This window comes from Lytechinus variegatus, chromosome 5 (assembly GCF_018143015.1).
Source record: "Lytechinus variegatus isolate NC3 chromosome 5, Lvar_3.0, whole genome shotgun sequence".
In the NCBI taxonomy this organism is placed as follows: Eukaryota; Metazoa; Echinodermata; class Echinoidea; order Temnopleuroida; family Toxopneustidae; genus Lytechinus; species Lytechinus variegatus.
This window is the reverse complement of record NC_054744.1, coordinates 32,829,254-32,850,153: the sequence shown is the minus strand read 5'-3', so window position 1 is coordinate 32,850,153 and position 20,900 is coordinate 32,829,254. Positions and strand designations below refer to the sequence as shown.

The 20,900-nt window shown below is 36.4% G+C and overlaps 1 protein-coding gene across 2 annotated transcripts; it reads right to left on the bottom strand.

The window, feature by feature from the left end:
- Nucleotides 1-1,552: 1,552 nt before the first annotated feature.
- On the bottom strand, nt 1,553-17,321 carry LOC121415952 (MAM and LDL-receptor class A domain-containing protein 1-like). 2 transcript variants are annotated; one of them, XM_041609361.1, is made up of 18 exons: nt 17,190-17,321; nt 16,871-16,994; nt 16,261-16,348; nt 15,416-15,568; nt 13,106-13,395; nt 11,784-11,874; nt 11,061-11,231; nt 10,383-10,657; nt 9,818-9,908; nt 9,236-9,433; nt 8,583-8,857; nt 7,696-7,789; nt 6,792-6,968; nt 5,998-6,272; nt 5,538-5,757; nt 4,771-5,045; nt 4,242-4,335; nt 1,553-3,805 (listed from the first exon to the last, which is right to left on the bottom strand). In XM_041609361.1, the coding sequence occupies exons 1-18, from the start codon at nt 17,318-17,320 to the stop codon at nt 3,477-3,479; spliced, it is 3,351 nt and encodes a 1,116-aa protein (XP_041465295.1). In that variant the 5' UTR covers nt 17,321; the 3' UTR covers nt 1,553-3,476. The 2 variants fall into 2 exon arrangements, with proteins under 2 accessions (XP_041465295.1, XP_041465296.1); XM_041609362.1 differs by lacking the exons at nt 4,242-4,335; nt 4,771-5,045; nt 5,538-5,757 and having other exon boundaries at nt 3,698-3,805.
- Nucleotides 17,322-20,900: the final 3,579 nt, after the last annotated feature.

The window sequence follows — 20,900 nt, the reverse complement described above, 5'->3', positions numbered from 1 at the left end:
CTTGATATAGAGTTTTCCCATTTACCACGGAGCCGCTCTCCACAACGCATCGATTCTTTTGACATGTTTGAAAATCTAATCAAAATCACAATGGAGAGCTGAGAGGCTTTTGTCGAAAGTTGGTGTACTGGGACAGCAGTAATCCGAGATTTACACCGGACGAACAATTGCAGATATGTCGTCCAGAATCAAGAAATTCTGCTGCTGCCCCGGATAACCAACTTTTGACAAAAGACTCTAAGCTGTCCATTATGAGTTGACTTGCATTTTAAAAGGAATCGGTGTGTAGAGAGCGCAGCTCCATAGTAAATGCGAAAACTCTCTAATATTGCGGAGCCTGACATGCATTGGATCAGAGTCGCTTATTTCATAAACATTATTGCCGTGAGAGTTATTATAATTGATAATTGTTATAAGGAAAAAACATACCAAAAGCTGTTGCAAAGAATATTAGCCCAAGTAAAATCCCCGTAGTCATATTGAAATATTCCTGCAAACAATAAGTCATTTTAGTGTTTCCACATCTACAGCTTCCTGCATATGGAATGAAACCATTTATTGTTTGTTCTGTGGAGTGCAAGGCATGGCCTAATTCTGAAGCACAGTTCCAATAAAAAATCTCTGATTTTAATTTCTTGTTTGTCGTTCAAAGAATCATGGCCAAAAGTTAACACAGTTACGCGAGTCTCCTGGAAGCCAAATTGCTTGCGTATTGCACTGAACGATATTCAACTGACCTATACAAAATATACGACCTTTCAGAAAACCTTTTTTGCTCAAATAAAATCTATGCGGACTCCTTTGTTTGACTATCCTCACTCGAGTTATTGTTATGTCAATTTCCTTTGTCTAACTCTATTTGTATTAAGTTGCTCAAATTTAATTTGTATCGCTGTGCAGCCGAATTATAAAAGGATATAATAAAATATTGAAATATCTACAAACAAAGGGAAGAGGGAATTCTGCTCTTGTTGAAAGGGGGTGGTTCCCAGTCCCCGAGTTATTTCAAAGGTCATTTGATCGAAGAAAACTATGCGTAGGTAGGTTCTTGTATGACTAAAATTACTTTATGTCATCGTTTGGGACGAAAGATGAGTTATTGTGACTTTATATCCGGTGTTGATTTTTTAGGCATGTAACCATTTTGAAATTGGTTTGAATACTCTTTAAAATATCAAAGAAAATATACAGTACAAGAATTGAATTTCGAATTTCTTCATGATTGTCAAGTGGAAGATTTCTTCCGGTATTCTGTGCTCATTATGTAAAGAAAATGATTCGTATATTCTTATCTATCTTAGATATAAAAATCTATATTTTTTTCTTTCAATCAGGGTTTCCAAAAATGATGTTTCTCTAGATAAACAACTTTATCTCAATTTCTGTAATTATTTATTTGACACACTCTTTTTAAACATAATAAATGGAATTTATTATATGCAAACAAAAGTGACGGATTAACATTTTGAAAGAATTACCTTATTTGACTCGATTTCAGTTATTTTATTAGATTTATATTACAAAATATAAATGCTAAGTTATATAAGTTAAAAAGCAACATATGAATTGACATTTTGAATCATGACCTTATTCGATTCAATGATCAGTTTATTTCATTTCTGTTCAAAAATATAAATTCATAATGATATAAATTAGATACAAAGTGACGGATTAATATTTGAAAGAATCGCAGCATAAAACATCTCATAGGAAAAAATAATGAGGGGGTTCCACTAAAAGGAGAAGCTATGGATTTAGCATATATTTAACGTGGACGGGGTACTTTTCCATCATCAGAGGCATATTTTGTGAACCTCGAAAAGTGGGGCTAAAGTTCCCCACATTAAAATATGATATATAATTTTTCCGAAGCATTTATAACAGCAAAAACTAAAAATAGGGATACGCAAAGAAGAAAACAATATTTTCGGAATCACTTTATTGTCAAAAGAAAAAAAAAAAGACTACTCATAGCTGCTAGCAATCACACTTCACACCTCAAATCACAGCAGTTACAATGATAATATTGTTTGGAGCAGCATCTATTCTGGTATAATTTTGCGGCATATATAAGTGTATTGCAAGTATACTTAGCATGTGACTTTATTAAGATCTTCAATCTTCTTTGAAAAATTCGAGCAGGTGTTAAACGCTTATAAGCCACTTTACGATAGTGTGCAAGTTATTGCATCTTCCATTCAATTTAAAATTTCTCACTGAAATAATCGATAGATCGACTTACATGTATTTGTTTGACAGTTAGACTATGACATTGAATTTGCCTGCTGAATTTTAACGATAGTCAAGATCAACGTACGTAAAGCCATATATCACAGACGAAAATGGTTAACATACAGCAACATTTCTTTCATATCATTTTATCAATCCTTGGAGGCATTTTTATTCTTAGAAATATATTTATATCGAAATACAAAAAATAAGATACATTTAATGTTGTCTAAACGTGGTAAGAATAACCATTCAGGGCTTAAGAATGATGATAAAATATGGAAATATTTAAAGTTCACATTTCATTGTTAATAAATGTTGAAATATGCCAATAACAAGTGTGGTCCATAGGATGGAATTTATCATAGCAACATTTCCGCCCAGAATGATTTGGAAGCCATTGGATACTATACAAGCTAATCAAACCTAATGAAGTATCATAGGAAAAATGAAATAAAAAATAGACTAATTCAGATATTATTCTCGAAATTTGTTTAATATAGTTGAGACGATAAAAAATAGGTACGCGTTCAATTAATGAAGATAAAAAGACAAAAAAAACAACTGTATGTAGTCAGTCTTTGATGAATAAAATGAATATAAGCGATAATTCCTATCAGCACGATGCTTTGCTTACCAAGGCAATTTGAAGTTCATAACTCATTTACCTCTCACATTGGGAGTAGATCCAAGATCGTTCTCATGAGAGACGCAATAGTTTAACATTTGAACCGTTTTGTTGAATAGATAGCTTTTTAGAAGTCTTAACCAACAATAAAAAAAATTGATAAAAATTCTACAACCGTAGCAGATACTTCTATTATAATTACTGTTAAGAATACAATTGATAAAATTTTTAAGTTGAATATTTTCAATAAACTTAATTATTGTGATACTACTCTTGATAACGATATTACAAAAAACACACTAATTATCATTGTATGATCATATTCATTCATATATCATCGTTATACATATATTTATGTAAATCCCGATAAAATTATTTATTACGATAAACATAATTATAAATACTTCTAACACTTCTGTCGTCGTTCTCATCTTTTGATAATGCATAATTATCAGGGGTGACATTTTTATTTTTATTTTGCCCTTTTAGAATGAATATAATAGAACGCCATAAAATGAATTAAGGTACAAAGTGATTTAAATATAAATTATATTTATAACACATTTTTTGTGCAATTTTATGATTGCAAGGGTAATAGGAGATTCCATACGCTTGGAAACTACAAAAAATGAGAAGAGTCGGGCTTCGATGCTTCTGAAGTCCCACGAATAACCACCTGTGAATCCTCACTACCTCCATCGCGGCTGTGCGTGTTTACCCCAGACACCGAAATGGAATCCAAGTTCTCGTTCTTATAGTCGACAGTAAAAGATTTCAAACTCGGCTTGCGGTATTTGAAAATAAAAAGACCACCGATGATGGCGACGGCTATGAAAACAAGTACGGCCAGGACAATAGTGATGATCATTCCGACGTCAGGACTAGTACCTCGATGTGGTTGCCGAGAAATAAAAGGTCGTGAACTCGTCTTCACTGGATGTTGTGGATCTACGAATAGACAATGAATGTTTGGGCCAAACTTATTTCCAAATCTAGATTATTGAATTTTACACATAAATGTAAGGAAATTTCTAATTACTTAGATATTTTGTCCCGCTCTCTGCATGAAGCCTGTTTTTAAGTAACGATGGTTTCCGATATTTTAAGTAGTTTAAGTAACGATAGTTTTCCCCTTTTGGTGATTCGTTAATTTTAAAGGAGTGAAAGCCGGAAAGTAGGGGTTTTAAAACACATTCTTCGTACCTCCCTAGATATCACATCCCTATCTTGAAAGTAGATCCAGACCCAAAATTTTACACAATTACAGCCCCCTAAAATGCCCCACAAATCTTGCCCTCTCTGTATGGGATATACATGCCGTTATATTTTTCTATAATAATCATCAATAATGCAGGAATGTTCATTTAAAACTGTAATTTCTTACATTTCATGCACGCATCCATATGCTTTGAAAGGTAAACATTATCGATAGCAATAATTCCTTCGGAGCTTGAGTCATAGATTGCCGTGAAGACAAGCTAGAGAAAGTATAGCAAGAGATGAATTAAAGACATTAATTGACTGATTTTCACCGATCCTCAATCATATTTCATAACATATATACATGTATATACACATGAGTATAAGAATAAGATTTATCGTCTGTTATCATCTGGCTGTTATGATTATTATTGATATCACCGTTGTTTTTATTCACATGCTAATTTCCTTAACTCATATTGGCATATTGGTATTGTCCTTGGTGCTATCCTCTTATCATATAGCGATTATATTTCTATCATTATCATTAGTGTTATTTTTTGTTTTGAGTTTTTAATTCTTATTATTAATATTTTTATCATCATCAATACTTTTCTGTAATTTAATTGATAAGTTGACATTGCTAGTCACTTATTATATGCATTGCATAATTACCAAATGTATTGAGAAGTGGGCAGTTTACTTTGAATTACCTGAAACGTAGAATGAATGAGATCGCCCTGTATTGACCAGTTTCCCCTGACCCACGATCCACCAAGGTCTCCCGAAAGAAGGTCTATATCGTGTTTTATCTTCGCCTTCGTCTCTCGTGTTTGAATCAGAAGCCGGTGAGTGCTGTCCCCTGTGAGGACGAGGTCGAATGTCAGACAATGAGTCCGACCACGGAGATCGTAGACTGCGGAGAACAGTTCAGCGGTGTAACCGGCGTTCGGAGTCGGGGGCTTGGTGTACATGAAAGAGGTAGAAACTAGAGAAATCGAGAAAATCCTTAAGAAACAGCAATATGGAGAAACAGCAACTCTATTTGGGGATACACTCAGAAACCACACCTTCTTTACTATTAATGTTTTGCTAGAATAATATCATAATAGTAATTACTTAAAACGACCTGAAGCCCAAAGGGGCGCCTACAAAGAGGATAGAAGGTCCCTTCTTATAAGTTTTTTTTCCTCGTTGTGACTGAGCAGCCATCGAACCTATGACTTACATTTTATGTGCTCAGGAACTATACAACCACTAAGCCACCATGCCCAGTTATGTCGAAAAAATGAAATTTCAACGTCTCCTGTATTACATAGATTTAGATAATAGACTTGATTTGAGTTTATTCAATTCCTGCAATAAATTTATACAATTGAAGATCAAAATCCTGATTATTTGTACTGAAAAGAACGCCCCAAAGCCTATACAGATGACATTTTTATGCTATCTGCAACCGACCCTAACTTTTCCTACTCACTCGAATTCAGGGGTGGTTCTTCTAAGGCAAGGATATCGTACCATTTCCATTGGTATTGAGCTGTCAAATCGACACTATATCCACAGCCTACTAGGCCTTGTTCGAAGCTACACGCGCTTTCGGACGGATATCCTTCGCATGGCTGCCTTAAGAACATGATGTCATCGATAGCGACGTCACCTTCGAATCCGTCTCTGTATTTCTCGGTCGAAAATTCAATCTGAAGGAAAATATATGAAATCAGAAACCAAGATATCGCAACAGAAGAAGAGGTGTCTTCTGAAAAGTCGGACTTGAAATAAAACATCGCAGGAATCGCTCCTCCCAAAAGAGAATAAATAAATGAAAAAAATATAACCATGAAAACTGAAATGAATTAAAATAAATACTCGTCTGCTTTAAACCAGTATGATATACTAATACAGGATGATTGAAGATACCTAAGAAAATTTATTATTACCCTGAAATTATGGATGCCAGTGAAGCTAGCCGGTATATTCACATTAGCTGGGCGCCATTTATTCCCGTGGTCACCGGCGATCGCAAATTGTGTGATGTCGTCGTAAAAGTCTTCCAAATCGACATCGACGGTCAGAGACCCGACGTCCTTACCGTACGCGTGGTAGTAGAATCGAATACACATGTCTTGGTTCTTGCTGTTAAGGATAGGAGATCTCATGGAGATGCGAGAATTGGGCCGATGCGGAATAGAAGACTCGACGTAAACATAGTGTCCTGTGTGATAAAGGCGAATAAATGATGATGATGTATGTGTGTGTGGGTGTGTACGAGGTGCATGTGTGTGCGTGTGCGGGGGTGGGATGGGGCTGTGAGAAGGTTTAGGACTATAATTATGCTTGATATTGCTATCATTCTGTCAACACCTGTCAACATAACAAATGTCCTACAACCATTTAAAGTTTGTTTTCTGAAATTAGGATATTACCAGTTTGTTTCACGCGCAACTCTTATCGAATCAGAATCCAATTGGTTAAGCGCTATTACAAAGTTGACACTGACATATTCAAAACATTTGAAAATAGAAACTGTTAGACTTCATACATTGAATAATATTAATTTTTGAAGAGTATGAACAATTATATAGAATGAGTTGAATGGTTATCGGAAAACAAAACAGTCATGTGAATAAAATCAATTCGTCGCAATCGGATGCAAATGAACACGTTATGATTCTCATTATTATTATATTATGTCTTATCAAACTCCTAAAAGAATGTTACGTTCATACGCTACCTATGACGGTTCCCGTGGTGTGATCGCTTGAAGGGCCTGTATTGCTCGAGCTGGTGCTACCGCTATGCACTGTCCAGTCAAAATCGTTGTTGTCATTGTTAGTATAGCCACAGAGCGGGTCCGTCGTAGATTCGAAATCACAGTTGGCTGCCCAAGGTACTGGTGGAGCTTCCGTGGCTAAGAAAAATACGATAAGGATGATATGGGGTAAATAGTAGGGTAACGTGATTGGAAATAATTTTCTGAAAGAGATATTCCATTTAAAAAAAGGGTGATTCGCTAGCATTATCCAAATAATGAACGATGTTCGAGAAGAGCCAATGGATATACCGCACTGAGGTCCGCACGACCGAGTGCGTTATATCCATTTGGCGATTCGAGCACAGAGTTCATACGCAGGTCCTCTGTGCCCAAGAATGCGTGTATTGTTTGGGTCATACAATCCCCACCCTCACCCATGTTACTGAGTTGCCCCGAATGTTATATTTTATCTATATTCTATGCAATTCTAGATAATTTCAGAACTCGCACTAGCCTGCAGTCTGATGTCAGAGAGCAGGATAGTGCAATTGGTATGACGTCACAGTGCAGGATAGTTCATTTTGGATGCAATAGTTCAATTTGCTGAATAACGTGTGATCCGATTTGGAGCAATCAGATTACAAAACATTCTTGGGAGTTGTATAATAAGTAATGTTTTGCAATTATAACCTCAGTTAGAGGAAGAAAAAAGGAGAAAACAGACTAGAGACATCTCAAACAACAATGGTATTTTGCGAAGCTGTATCAAATGTCAAATTTTATGCATTGCCAGATTTTTTCCAACCTTTTATTATATTTCCTGTCAACCTATCTTTTAGAAACAAAGATGAAAGGAGCTCAGAAATAGAATATAACATGGTACCTTTAATCGGACATTTTCCATTCATGAGGGCTATGTCATCCAGGACAATTTCAGAAGCGTATCTTGACGTGCCTATTGTTCCAACGAACCATATCTGAAAGGCAGTAGGATTAAAACGTTTTTTAATAAGAATACTAGAATGAATTTATTTCTTCAAAAATATTTTGTGGTCCCATTCCCTGAAATAAATATCATTACATCCATGATAATCTGTTGAGAATCTTTTTTTTTAGTTACTCTTCAATTCTGCACGCCCTACCCGACCACAACAATGACAGCCTTCAATCTTTAAGGATATAATTTGGATGCAGTCATCGAAGTCAGGCAGTCGACGTTGCAACTGCTGTCGTACAAAGAACATGACGAAATTGATAAGGAGAGACAGTTGCCCCCATTGATCGTTAAAAGATCGCGCGGGAATTCGTGAGTTCGCATGCGCGAACGAAATCCACATCATAGTTTTTGAAAGCAAGGTTCTGAAAGTCATACTTGAAAATTAATTATTACAAACGCTAAATCGTTTTCATGCAAAAATATGAAAATAACAAAAATAGGTGTTTTGCATGAATTACAATACATTAATCATAGAGGTACACCTGAATTGCGGTTTTAACAATACGATGTCACTGCAATTTACCTTCAAATATGATATGATGTAATAAGCAATCAATACCGATAATTCAGGGGGGTTATTGCCGGCATTGAACTAACAAACACAAATGTCTTACGTCCTGGCTAAATTTAAACGTGCTGAATTAAACATTAATATGTGATTCTTTAACCCACACGTCAAGAAGACGAGTCCAGTGGTTCACGGTATAAGAGGTTTTAAAGTCAGGTGACCCCAACAGCCCCTGAATTAGTTGGTAAGGGTCCCTTTGTATCACCTGAAACGGCTCACTTGACGCGGGGACGTCCATTCCGAGTTCCAACCACTTCTCCGCATGATTGCCATAAATTGCAAACTGTGGGTCCATGGACGGTGTGCTTCCCCATTCAACAATCTGGAGGGTAAGGTAGTCTATGGAATGGCCAAACATGAACGCAAAGAAAACCAAGCAACGATCCTGTGGCTTTGGTACGATGAACGGGGATTTCAGCACAGCTGTATCGCCGTAGCGGGCTCCACTTAAGTCGTACGGGTCAAAGCTTGTGTAATAGCCTTTACAAAGGGTTTCAAGAACCAAGAAAAAAAAAACGATATACAAAATCAATCAATGCAGAATATATACCGGTTGAATTAAGCTTTGATATGTACAACCCCTGAAAGAACGGGTTAAACTTCTGGATTTAGTTGTAAAGGTTTCAGGCTTTCATATAACTCTTTGGATAAACAAATTGTTTACAATGAGTTTTCAAATATGTGACGGTTTTACAAACAATTTTTTTTTCTCCTCACTATCGGCACTGACAAAGAGTGTGACTAAGCCTTTCATTTTGAGAACTATGCTCCGTTTTCCTTTGAAATTACGCTAAAGTATTGTTGAGGGAGAGGGGGTCTCGATCCCGTTACATTGATTCATACAGATTTTATACTCACCCAACTCTGTCCCTAGCGTATGATCCACTTTTGGCCCAGTTATAGTAGAGGTCGAGCCGTCTTTCGCCTGGCGTCTTGTCCAGTCTCCGTAATCAGTGTCAACGTCATTAGTGTAATCGCAGAAATCTTTCTCAAAATCGCAGTCAATACTTTCTCTTGCAGGAGGCATGGAAGCAGACTTAGGAGGCTCGGTAACAACTAATAGTTAAACGTTAGAACATTTAAATAAACCCTTTGAACCAGTTACAGTTCAGGGAGAAAATAATTGTTTTATAGAAATGTCATATTCATAATATAAATCTAGAAAATTGATTTCTGCAAAGAATTACTATTCTTCAAATGCCCTGGGATACATTAATGATAATGCATGTAGTGCTTAAACTGGTAGGCCGATCATTTAGTCTGACTACATGAACCTGATACGTTTTGTAAAGTGCATATTTCCAAAAAAATTGTTCAGTCTCCCGAGTTTGATTAAAACTTTATTATGATTCTCATTTTTTAAAAGTCGAATTCAATTTTAGATGTTTGAAAGATCATGAATATTGTATTCTTTTGTAGGTTTATGCGTCACAAACTCACATTCTGGGCAATTCTGATCCTGGTAGAGTGTAACGTCGTCCATTGCGATGTCATCACGTACTTCATCTCCCGGGATACCTTCAAATACTATCTGTTGTAGGGAGCAAAGTATCAGAAGAATGAATTGAAAACAAAATATACCACTTTAATACCACTTTTAATCCGGTTCATTTAAGAAAATTAGAAGTTCCCCTCATCCTTTGACACATACAACCTTCGTATAACATATTTTACACTCTAGGGGCCGCGTACCGATGACAGAAATCTGACAAAAAGAAGTGTCGATAATGCACATCCTTGAGGGACCCACCGATTATTTATTGTATTCGGATTGAGTGAGTAATTTCACCAAGTATCCAGTATTTTTGCATCAACATAGAATAAAAAAAGTACCTGACATGAATGCACCATGACGTGACATTGAATCGTAATTTTGATTCATAGCGACCAGTTTTAATCATTTCGTAATACCACGCACAATGCTTGATGGTACAGAATGTGTATGTACACTTTCCGATGTGGCAGAACTGAATATACCAAAACTAGTTGAAGTATGATACATTACTCTATATTCTCCCGACTCGGCTTGTACAGTGAATGTTCTTCGATGCCAGTAGTTTCCCTGGTCGCCTTCAACTCTCGTCACCGGTGTCGACGGCAGCAAGTCCGAGGATTCAGGTTTGATGTAGACATTGAGGGTTTCAACATCCCTTCCCCACATGTGATACCAGAACTCGACACACGACGATATCGATGATGATGAAGTGGCAACCGGAGACATGATACGTGCGACGTCTTCAGAATTTATTGTTCGTGAGCTTGAAATATACAGATAAAACCCTGCGGTTGCAAATTTAACATAACATTAATTCCCTCTAACACTATATGAACCATCGTAATAATTACCACGGTTATAGTTTGTCGTTATCATCATTATCATTATTATTATTATCGATTATAATTATTGCATATCCTCCTCTTCATTATCATCATCACCATCACGATCCTCACAGTCTTGGCCTTTCTCACATTCGTCGACATCATCACTATCGTCACAAGCATTCCAACGAAACTGCATTTTTTCCTCACGTCCGCTTTAAATAGCATCACTGATACCAAGGAAATGTTCTGATGATGACGATCATTATTACCACACCCCAAAATATTAAATAATCTTAAAATAATCGTACGCCGCGATTTCTGTCCTAACTCATCTCCAAGTCGGCAAAACTCTAAGACTCACCAAATTCATTTCCTTTCGTGTGATCGTAATCTGGACCAGTAAAGACGCCGCCCGCTGCTCTGTTGTGCCATTTCCAGTCAATGGTATCAGTGTCATCTTGGACATAAGCACACAGCTCAGCTTCTTCAAAAGTGCATGATACACTACTCTCGTTTTTATCGACATGTTTATCTGTTGATAAAAGAAGATCTTTGAATTACACATTTGTGTCGAACCACAGGCTATCGTATTTTTCAATAGTCGTAAGTGCCGCAACGTGAATTGAACCATATGGTTCCATATACGTAGACCTGTCGACTACATATGCCATAACTTCTAAGAAAATGTTTTATTTGTTAAACAATTAATTCGAGGTAACTCGATATAATTTAACAAGCACATGACCAACACAGAAATATACACTTTTCTGCTATCAAATTAGCAGCCTATTATTATCAGGCTTTCACATCTTTTCTTGTCTAATATAAAATGCAATAGGGTAGTGTTATTCCTCTTACATGATTAAAATTTCGGGGATGTTGAGGTTTTAAATTTCACTGATGAATGTGGGTTAATGCTTTGCTGAAGGAAAACACGCCATGGCTGGGAATTGAACCCACGTCCCACAGAGTGGAAGACGAGAGTCATAACAACTAGACCACGACGCCCCCACAAATATAAAGTTTGGACTGAAGCGTACGGCGTGTAATCACATCAATCTGCTACTCCTAAAGGTATACTTACGGTGGCCGGGGCAGCCATAACTCGTGATTAAAATATCATCTAATGCCACATCCCCATTGTATGATGAGCCGCGGGCGACTTCAAATATGATCTGTTTAGGAAAAAAAAAAACTTGACGTAAGAGAGAGATCAAATAAATAAGAAACAATTTATTTTGGTCGGTATCGTCGACCAAAATAAATTCCATATTCATTTCATATGGTTACCAATACCGTTTTGAACTTAGAAAATTAGCAGAAATGTCTAGATATCATCGTCATTGTTACATTATCTTTTCTGATATATGTATTTCATGTTGCTCTGATTTTCCTTTTTAAAAGAAAATGACACATTCACTAACCAGTGCTTTCAAAATCTGGTAAAAATCTTTTTAAGGCGAGCTTACATTTTTTATTAAGATTGGGATGTTCGGTAATGATTTAATATACATAGGTTTAACACTTACTTTATAAACCTTCATCAATGCTTTATTCCGGCTTTGATGCTTTAAACATGCCTGTGTCATGTAATCAACAATTCTTTTATCGATCGCGCGGAATTGCGAGGCAATGGCCAGAAAATAGATTCCTTTATATCGTTAATCCCTTCTCTTAAATGTTGCTGACTATTTACAGCCTAAATTCGGCATTCAACGTATTGACCCCTTAACCAGCAAAAAATATTTTTAACGCGTCTTCTGGTCACGCGCATGCCCACCAGCACGTTAAGGGTAATGAAACCTTTAGAATAAGTAGGCCTGCGTTGAAACAGAAAAATCGAAGAAACAGATCAAATAAAGTTTGGGAAAAATCGGACAAATAATGAGAAAGCTATGAGCATTTGAATATTGCAATCACTAAGGCTATGGAGATCTTCCCATTGGCAATAAGACAAGGGTGTGTGGTGTCACATATGAACAACTTTCCCTTTGATGGACTATAAAATACCCCTCGTTTTGCTTTTTTATGGTGATAAAACTGTGTATCAATGATGTATTCTTTGAAAATCTGCATTACATGCCCTCCTATTGAAAGAACACACGATTTACCGAAAGATATGATAAAAGAGGCAATTTAAGTGAAATATATACCAAAGTAATGGGGAGACTTGTTCACAAGTGACATCACACATATTTGTCGTATTGCCAATGTCATGCAGGGTCTCCCTAGCATTAGTAATCGCAATATTCAAATGCTCATAACATTATTTGTTCGATTTTTCTCAAACTTTCGTGGATCTGTTTCTTTGATTTTTCTGTTTTCACACAAGCTATCTTGTTCTAAAGGTTTCATTCTCCTTTAAGGTGCCCCAAAACATTCGATATGATTATGTAAATTATGTACATTGAAATCACTCGGAGTATTTATCTCTGCTTCAGCCCCTCTCCAAACGTCCCCTCTGTTTCCAGCCAGGGACCAAATTCTTGAGCCCAAAGCTGACGAGTCTATTGTATCGGAGGTGGTGTTACGGAGATAGACGTTCAGCTCACCGATATCGTCACCAGTCATGTGATACCAAAATACCACGCAAAAGGTCTCCTTGTCGTCTCCCTGAATGCCTCGAAATGTTGGTGATATGAGCCGCGCGATCTTGTTTCTATTAGACCATGACGCTTTAGTGTAAATTAGGTAACCTTCGAATATAAGAAGGCGAGAGAGAGAGAGATTGGGGAGGGGGGGGGAGTGAAGATAAAGGTAACGAAATAGAGATTGATTTAATTAATGATTCTGAGTCTTTTGGCCGTGGTTGCAATGAGAACGATACAGAATGACGAACGACAGAACAAGTTGAAATAATAGTAATGATAAAATATCAACAATGCCATTGATAATGATTATCAAATCGATGATAATGATAAGAAAAATATGACAATCAACAACCTATACCAGTACTACTTCTCTTACTTCTAGTACTACCAGGGCCGTAGGAACGGTTTTCATTTTACAGAGGGTGCTGAAGTAAATCTGACAGGCCCCCCAAAACGGATTTTCCTTACATTTTTCTCCAATTTGCCACACCTGCCAGAATTCCAGGGGGTGCTGCCTATATGGATAATAGCACACGCAGCACCCCCGCTTCCTTTGGGACTAATAGAACTACTAATATTATTACTACTATTGCCTCTGCTGCTTCTGTTACTACTACTACTACTACTACTACTACTACTACTACTACTACTACTACTAATGATAATAATATTCCTCCTCCTCATACTACTACTACTACTACTACTACTACTCTACTACTACTTCTATTACTACTACTACTACTACTACTACTACTACTACTACTACTACTACTACTACTACTACTACTACTACTACTACTACAACTACTACTACTACTTCTACTTATGATAATAATATTCCTCCTCCTACTACTACTACTACTACTACTACTACTAATGATAATAATATTCCTCCTCCTCATACTACTACTACTACTACTACTACTACTATTACTATTACTACTACTACTACTACTACTTCTAATGATAATAATATTCCTCCTCCTCCTCATACTACTACTAATACTACTACTACTACTATTACTACTACTACAACTACTACTACTACTACTACTACTACTACCACATCCACTACTACTACTACTACTACTACTTCTTATCGTACTATACTGCTACTCCTGCCGATGCTGCTACTACTACCGATACCGCACCTACTACCGATACCAATAACTTCTAGTTCTATTACATTTACTAATATTATTATTACTATTGCCACTGCTGTTCTTACTACTACTACTACTATTACTACAACACGACTACTACTACATCTGTTTTACTACTTCTATAACTACTACAACAACAACAACTACTACTACTACATCACCACCCCTAAAATAACAAAAAACAAGAAATCAAGGGGCGACAAATATCGGAATGACCAGGCAATTTGAACGCGCTATTCAGCACTTTCCCCAGTCATCACACCAACAGACAAAAAATATCTCGTTGGAGCATAATCATTCCATTTTGGACATGGGCACAATGTACCATGCTTTGTACTGATGGATTACTGTTTGCAGAAGTGCAAAGTCTCGTTTTAAGGCACGTAAATGCTTCAGTGAAACGATTGTAATTTTTCCACTAATATTCGTAAAGAGGCCCTTCTTTAAAATAAATATTTGTCATCTTCAAGAGGGGAAAGGGAGAAATAAATGGGTAAATAAAATTACTCTTCAGATTGTTAGCCATGCCAATGGTAAGATCAATATTACTTGTTTGTATTATTGAAAATGTTTTTATAAGACCTGGTAAATGGATGGATACGAGAATAAGCTTTATACATGTTATAAGCCCCAACCCACCCCAAAAACCTAAACAAAACAGAAAAATAAGAGTTGCCATTACATATCAATTCCTTTATTGTTATAATGGAATAATAGAGATCCATCACACAAAAATACAATATCTGAGATTAAGTTTTTAATCATTTGTCTATTCCTACTTTTCGCAATACGAGTATTCCAAATTATTCAACTACCTATTCCCTTTACCTTTTCCATTAAGATAAGTTAAAGTGGTTGCATTAAACACTACAGCAAAAAATGTGGTATTAATCGGTGTAAATAGAGGACCACACCGGTTATTTTCCCGCGGTGTGAGGCATAAGGTTTGACTCAATTATTACCCGCAATGGTTCCAGTTGTGTGATCGACGGAAGGTTCTTGACCCAGTCTTCCGCTTACACGTGATACATCAAAACCATCCGATTTATCCTGAAGAAATCCACACATTCCGTCGTCCAGGTCATCCATTTTCTCGAATGTGCAGTTTAGAAAATCTGTCGAATTTCAATGATTTCAGTGATCATGATAATACTCTCCTATTTCCTCATCACAGCAAAGTTAAAGTCAAATGACGAAACAACTCAATTACTCGCAGAAGCAATATACATTGTCATGCTGATGAAGAGATTGATGGTTTTATTTTACGGATACCATACTTCGAATGCACTCGGTCCATGAGGCATGCACTTATCTATTTTTTTCCGCATTGTACAAGAAAATAAACAAAACAATAGTAACATTAAGTTTTCTCCTTTACCGTTATACTGGAGAAGCTAATAAATGTCTGTAATTGTTTTGTAACATACAAAAATATAGAACATTTATCAATAATGCTGTATGGAAATTCTACATTCAAAGGACATTATCATCAAAACATTGACATTGTTATTCAGCGCACAAATAGTCAGAGGCAAAGGCAAATATTAAGTTTTACTTGTCTACTGTGCGCCTCCCGAATCACTTAGTTACTGCTTCAAAAGAGTGAAATATAATTTGACCGGCAGCTCCTTCTCAAGTTTATGACATACGCTACATGTATTATATTATTCTCCCAAGAAGATTGAGTGAATTAGATTTTTATTCTCAGATATCTGCACGTGTCTGCACGATTCTATTTTATATATATATATATATATATGTTTTTTAAATATATGTCGTATATTTTTGACGTTCCTACAGTATGTACCTTGTGGGCAGAGTCCGTCTATCACTTTGATATCGTCTATTGCGATGTCAGAATACTCTCCATCCCCTGTCTCTGCTTCGAAGATCAACTGCATTATATTATGAAAATGTATACATGTATATTTCATCTTTGAATTGAATTGAATTCAATTGAAAGTTTTTATTGTATTTTATTCTTAGAAAATATTTGCCCGAAATTATACTTCAATTCTAAGTGTAGGATTACAGAAATATATGCACCCAGTTTATGTTATGACGATGAGATTGAGGGGAATTACAGGACAATAGCAATCATGTTTGTTATGGAAATGATCTATAGGCAAACATAGAACCGGGTATTATTTACATTTAGATTTTAGAAAGAAATATTGAAAGATATAGACTCGTACTCTTAAGTCTGGTTTTGTCATTTCTGAAATTATGGAAAGCCAAACACGTCAAATGTGTGTTGGAATTATATGTTTATTATGACGACCTTTTTGTTTCCCCATGTTTTAATCATGAATAAAATCTTTCCTTTCACAGTTATGATTGATTTGATTTGACAGAAAATGAATTAAACAAGAGTTCGGGGAAAAGGGCCATGGCCATATAAACTGCTTTGGTGTTACCTGAGTTTTATTGGTGTCAGTTGGAACGTTTACAAAACCTCTAAACCATCCACTTCCACGATTGCCAGAGAGGGACCATACCAGATCACCCGAACTAGAAGCAGGGCTTTCTGTGACATATACTCTGTGTTAAATATGACAAAAGAAGTGCGAGCAAAGTAGAGAGGGGGAGAGATGGAGGAGGGGAGAGAGAACGGAGGTGGAAGTGAAATTCTATTATATCATAAAACACTGGTTTCATTATATATATATATATATATATATATATATATATATACATACATATTGTCTGACGGACTGACACTCTCTGATTACAAACCTTAGCGAACCCATTGTATTCCCATACATTGAGTAATAGAACTCGACACATTGCTGTTGAACAGTGTCCTCCCTTGAGCTTGTTAAGCGTGCTACGTTGCCTTTTGCCCGACCAGAGGACTCTGCATACATGTAATATCCTGCATTGCATTAAAGAGAGAGAGAAAACGAAAAAGAAATGGAGAGGGTAACGAGATGAAGGTACAACAGCAATAGCAATAATAATAATATCAGTGATGATGATATAAACACTAAAGCAATATTTAAAGAAAATTTATGATATCAATAAACCAGTATAGTGGGCCTATAATCTGATTATACATTCAAGAGGAGTATCCAGAAGTGATTAGCAAAAGATGCAAGATACACGTAAATAGTTTTGAAAGTTATCAAACTTCTTTTGTCTTTAAACCACACATGAATCAAATTGCGAAGACTTTCATTCCCCTTGCCAATATGTACAGTAATTCAAAATTTTTGCTACGAAAGAGGAAATTTTCATAACCTCTTCTGAATTAATTTCATGTTTTAACATTCAATTTGAATCGAAAAAGGGTTTATTATGAAAATTAAACTTACCCTGTGATGTCCCATGGGTATGGTCCACATCAGGACCAGTGTTTATGGTGTCGGTACTACCCTGGAACCTGGTCCAGTCGAAGTCATCTCCCTGGTTTTGACTGTAGCCGCACATACTCTGCTCGAAGTTGCAACTAAATCCACCAAGAACATGTTCTGTCAGATATCATTAACATGGTGATATTCTATAGTAATTTCGAAGTGCGCTTTCAAAATCTGTCTTTTTTATCCTCACTGACTTCGGAGTAGATACGAAAAAACAGTTAAAGTTCTTCTCTGCGCTAAGACCAAGCACTAAGACGTTTTTTCAACATCTTAAAACAGATTGAAATTCCCTTTTATTTGACAATACGCGACTAGAATAATTCATGACGAACGTATAATTCCTTAAGTTTGATGTCATCAAGATATTTTACGCTAGTTTATTTAAGTTGTCGTGTAAATTCAGTGCATGATGTTAAAACATTTCTTTTCCCGTCCGTTCTTTGTCTCATTGAGGCGAATCATGCAACAAAATAGATATGCGATTTATTTTTTACTCTGTATGTCTCTGTATTGATCATCAATTAAATTTATGATACACTGTAAACATATTGGGTAAAATATTAACCAGCGCGAGGGTAATCATGTGTCCAACCAATTTTGGGCAGTATTTTACCCAATGCGGGAGCATATTGTCCATTGAGGTTAAAAAATAAGCAGCAATTACTTTAGAATGGGCAATTACCCCCGTAGAGCATTTTTACCCAATATCTTTTAGTGTATTATTATGTACATGTTAAAGTGGAATATTTACTAGTGTATTGAACTAGAAGAAAATAAAGACAAACTGTCAGCACTGCCCGGGTGAACCGTGAAACCTCAATTATGTATATTCTATTAAAATAATAAAATGAAATGCCATTGACTCATACATACCTAATATTGCAACAAAGACTATTATCTTTAGAGAAAACATTGTACACATCCGTAGGCCCCAAAATAATTATTCTAGCTATTCAGACGATTATGATTTCCCGTATCATCTCTTCTTTGTTGGACCTATAGTCAAGGAATTGTAATTGGGGTTCTCTTGATACGTAGAACCTGGCAGTCAACGGTTTCTGTTCGAGCTCTCAATTCCAGTCTGCTCGAATGGACGATTTATTGCTCCAGTGTAAATAATATTTTTGGTTTGTATGAATAGCTTTACCTTTGGTCACTCGTACAGGCATGAAGGCCCGCTATGAATAGAAAAGTTGTTCAAATTAATAGGGGCCCGGTTGGGAGATGGGGGCTTGACAAATTTTTCGAATAGGCAAACTATTTCAATCTACCTCAACTGTCGATATTTTTTTTGGCAAAATAAGCTCTCGACTGCCTTGAATAAACACACATTTAAAGTTTAAATAAAAGGCCCACAAGGACCCCTCCATTTTACCATTCCCATTCAGCATTTTTTTAGGGGGGGGGGGCAGGGGTTAAAACGGTCGCGATATTTTTGCTTGCTGCACAAAATCAAGCGCGAAACACGACCTACATGTACATTTTCTAATATAGGCCCTACCGACCTAAAAAGGGACCTGTTAAGCGTTGTTTGTATAGTGGCTCATGAAGATGAAATCTTACCAAATAAAGAAAAATGCGAGCGCGAAGCAGCTGAATTTTTGTTAATATCCAGTGATGATAAATGGACGTTCTAAGCACTTTTTGAAATAATGCACCAGATGTGCATCTAAAACAAGTGGAATGCCTCTGGCCGTCTCACCAGCATCACGCGATTCAACATAGCAGCAGTGATGACTTTGAAAACTACTATAACTCTTTTTTTTTTTTTTTTTTTTTTGATGGTATTTTAACAAATACCCCCAATTCGGCCAAAGTTCATTGACTCTATGACCTTTGACCTTGATCATGTGACCTGAAACTTGCACAGGATGTTTAGTGATACTTGATTACTCTTATGTCCAAGTTTCATGAATCAGATCCAAAAAAACTTTTGATTGTAATTCAACAGATACCCCCAAATCGACCAAAGTTCATTGACCCTAAATGACCTTTGACCTCGGTCATGTGACGTGAAACTCATGTAGGATGTTTGGTGATACTTGATTAAACGTATGTCCAAGTTTGATCAACTAGGTCCATATATTTTCTAAGTAATGATGACATTTCATAAACTTAACCTCAGGTTAAGATTTTGATGTTGGTTCCCCAACATGGTCTAAGTTCATTGACCCTAAATGACCTTTGACCTTAGTCATGTGACATGAAACTCTCATAGGAAGTTTAATAATACTTGATTAACTATATAGCCAAGTTTCATGAACTAGGTCTATATACTTTCTAAGTTATGATGTCATTTCAAAAACTTAACCTTATGTTAAGATTTGATGTTGACGCCGCCGCCGCCGTCGAAAAAGCGGCGCCTATAGTCTCGCTATGCAGGTGAGACAAAAACAGTGGAGTGTGTAGCGCGTGCTGAATTTTCTTGATTTTAGCCTTTTTTGTAATTATGAACATCTCGCTAAAACAAATAATGAAAACTCGAATTATGAGAAGAAGAAGTTGTGCATATTGACTTGACCACTGGATTTTTGAACCCCATGTTATGACACTAGCGTACCTACTGGGGCAGTCTGCCCCAGAACGAGTCAAAACCCATGCAAAGGACTTATCCCCCTGACGAGCATGAAACACCTTTTTTGCCCCCCTGACGAGCTTGAATACCTTTATTGTCCCCCTTGACGGGCTTGAAGACTCCCTTTTTTTTGCTTGTCACTTTTTCTTCTTGTACATTATCATTTATTTGCGATAGAAGACCTTTTTCTTTTGCTTGCCAAATTTTTTGGCGGACGGTTTTGTCCCCCTGTGGAAAATACGCCACTGCCTACTGAACATATATATTTATATTAATTAACCGCCACTGTAATTGAGACGAGCAAAATTTTGAATTGAATATAATGACTTGAAATATTGATTCTAGTGACTAGTTTTGTTGGAAGCTATAGAGTGACTGGATTGGAAAACGTTCCAACTCTTGAAAATGAAAATGGTGTTTTGGAGCACTGTATAGCTTGATGTGAATGTTATGAGAGCCTTCACTATAGGCCTACATTTTTTCAGTTTTAAAAATTTCTGGGGGGAGGGGGCG

Bases quoted from the DNA above. Each gene is read 5' to 3' on its own strand.
- LOC121415952 (XM_041609361.1), bottom strand. From the start codon at position 17,320: ATGTATGCAGAGTCCTCTGGTCGGGCAAAAGGCAACGTAGCACGCTTA. The intron at 7,790-8,582 runs GTGATACAAAGG...ACTGCCTTTCAG, and splicing joins CGTCAAGTGAGCCGTTTCAG to ATATGGTTCGTTGGAACAAT. The intron at 5,046-5,537 runs GTGAGTAGGAAA...CGATTTCTCTAG, and splicing joins AGAACCACCCCTGAATTCGA to TTTCTACCTCTTTCATGTAC.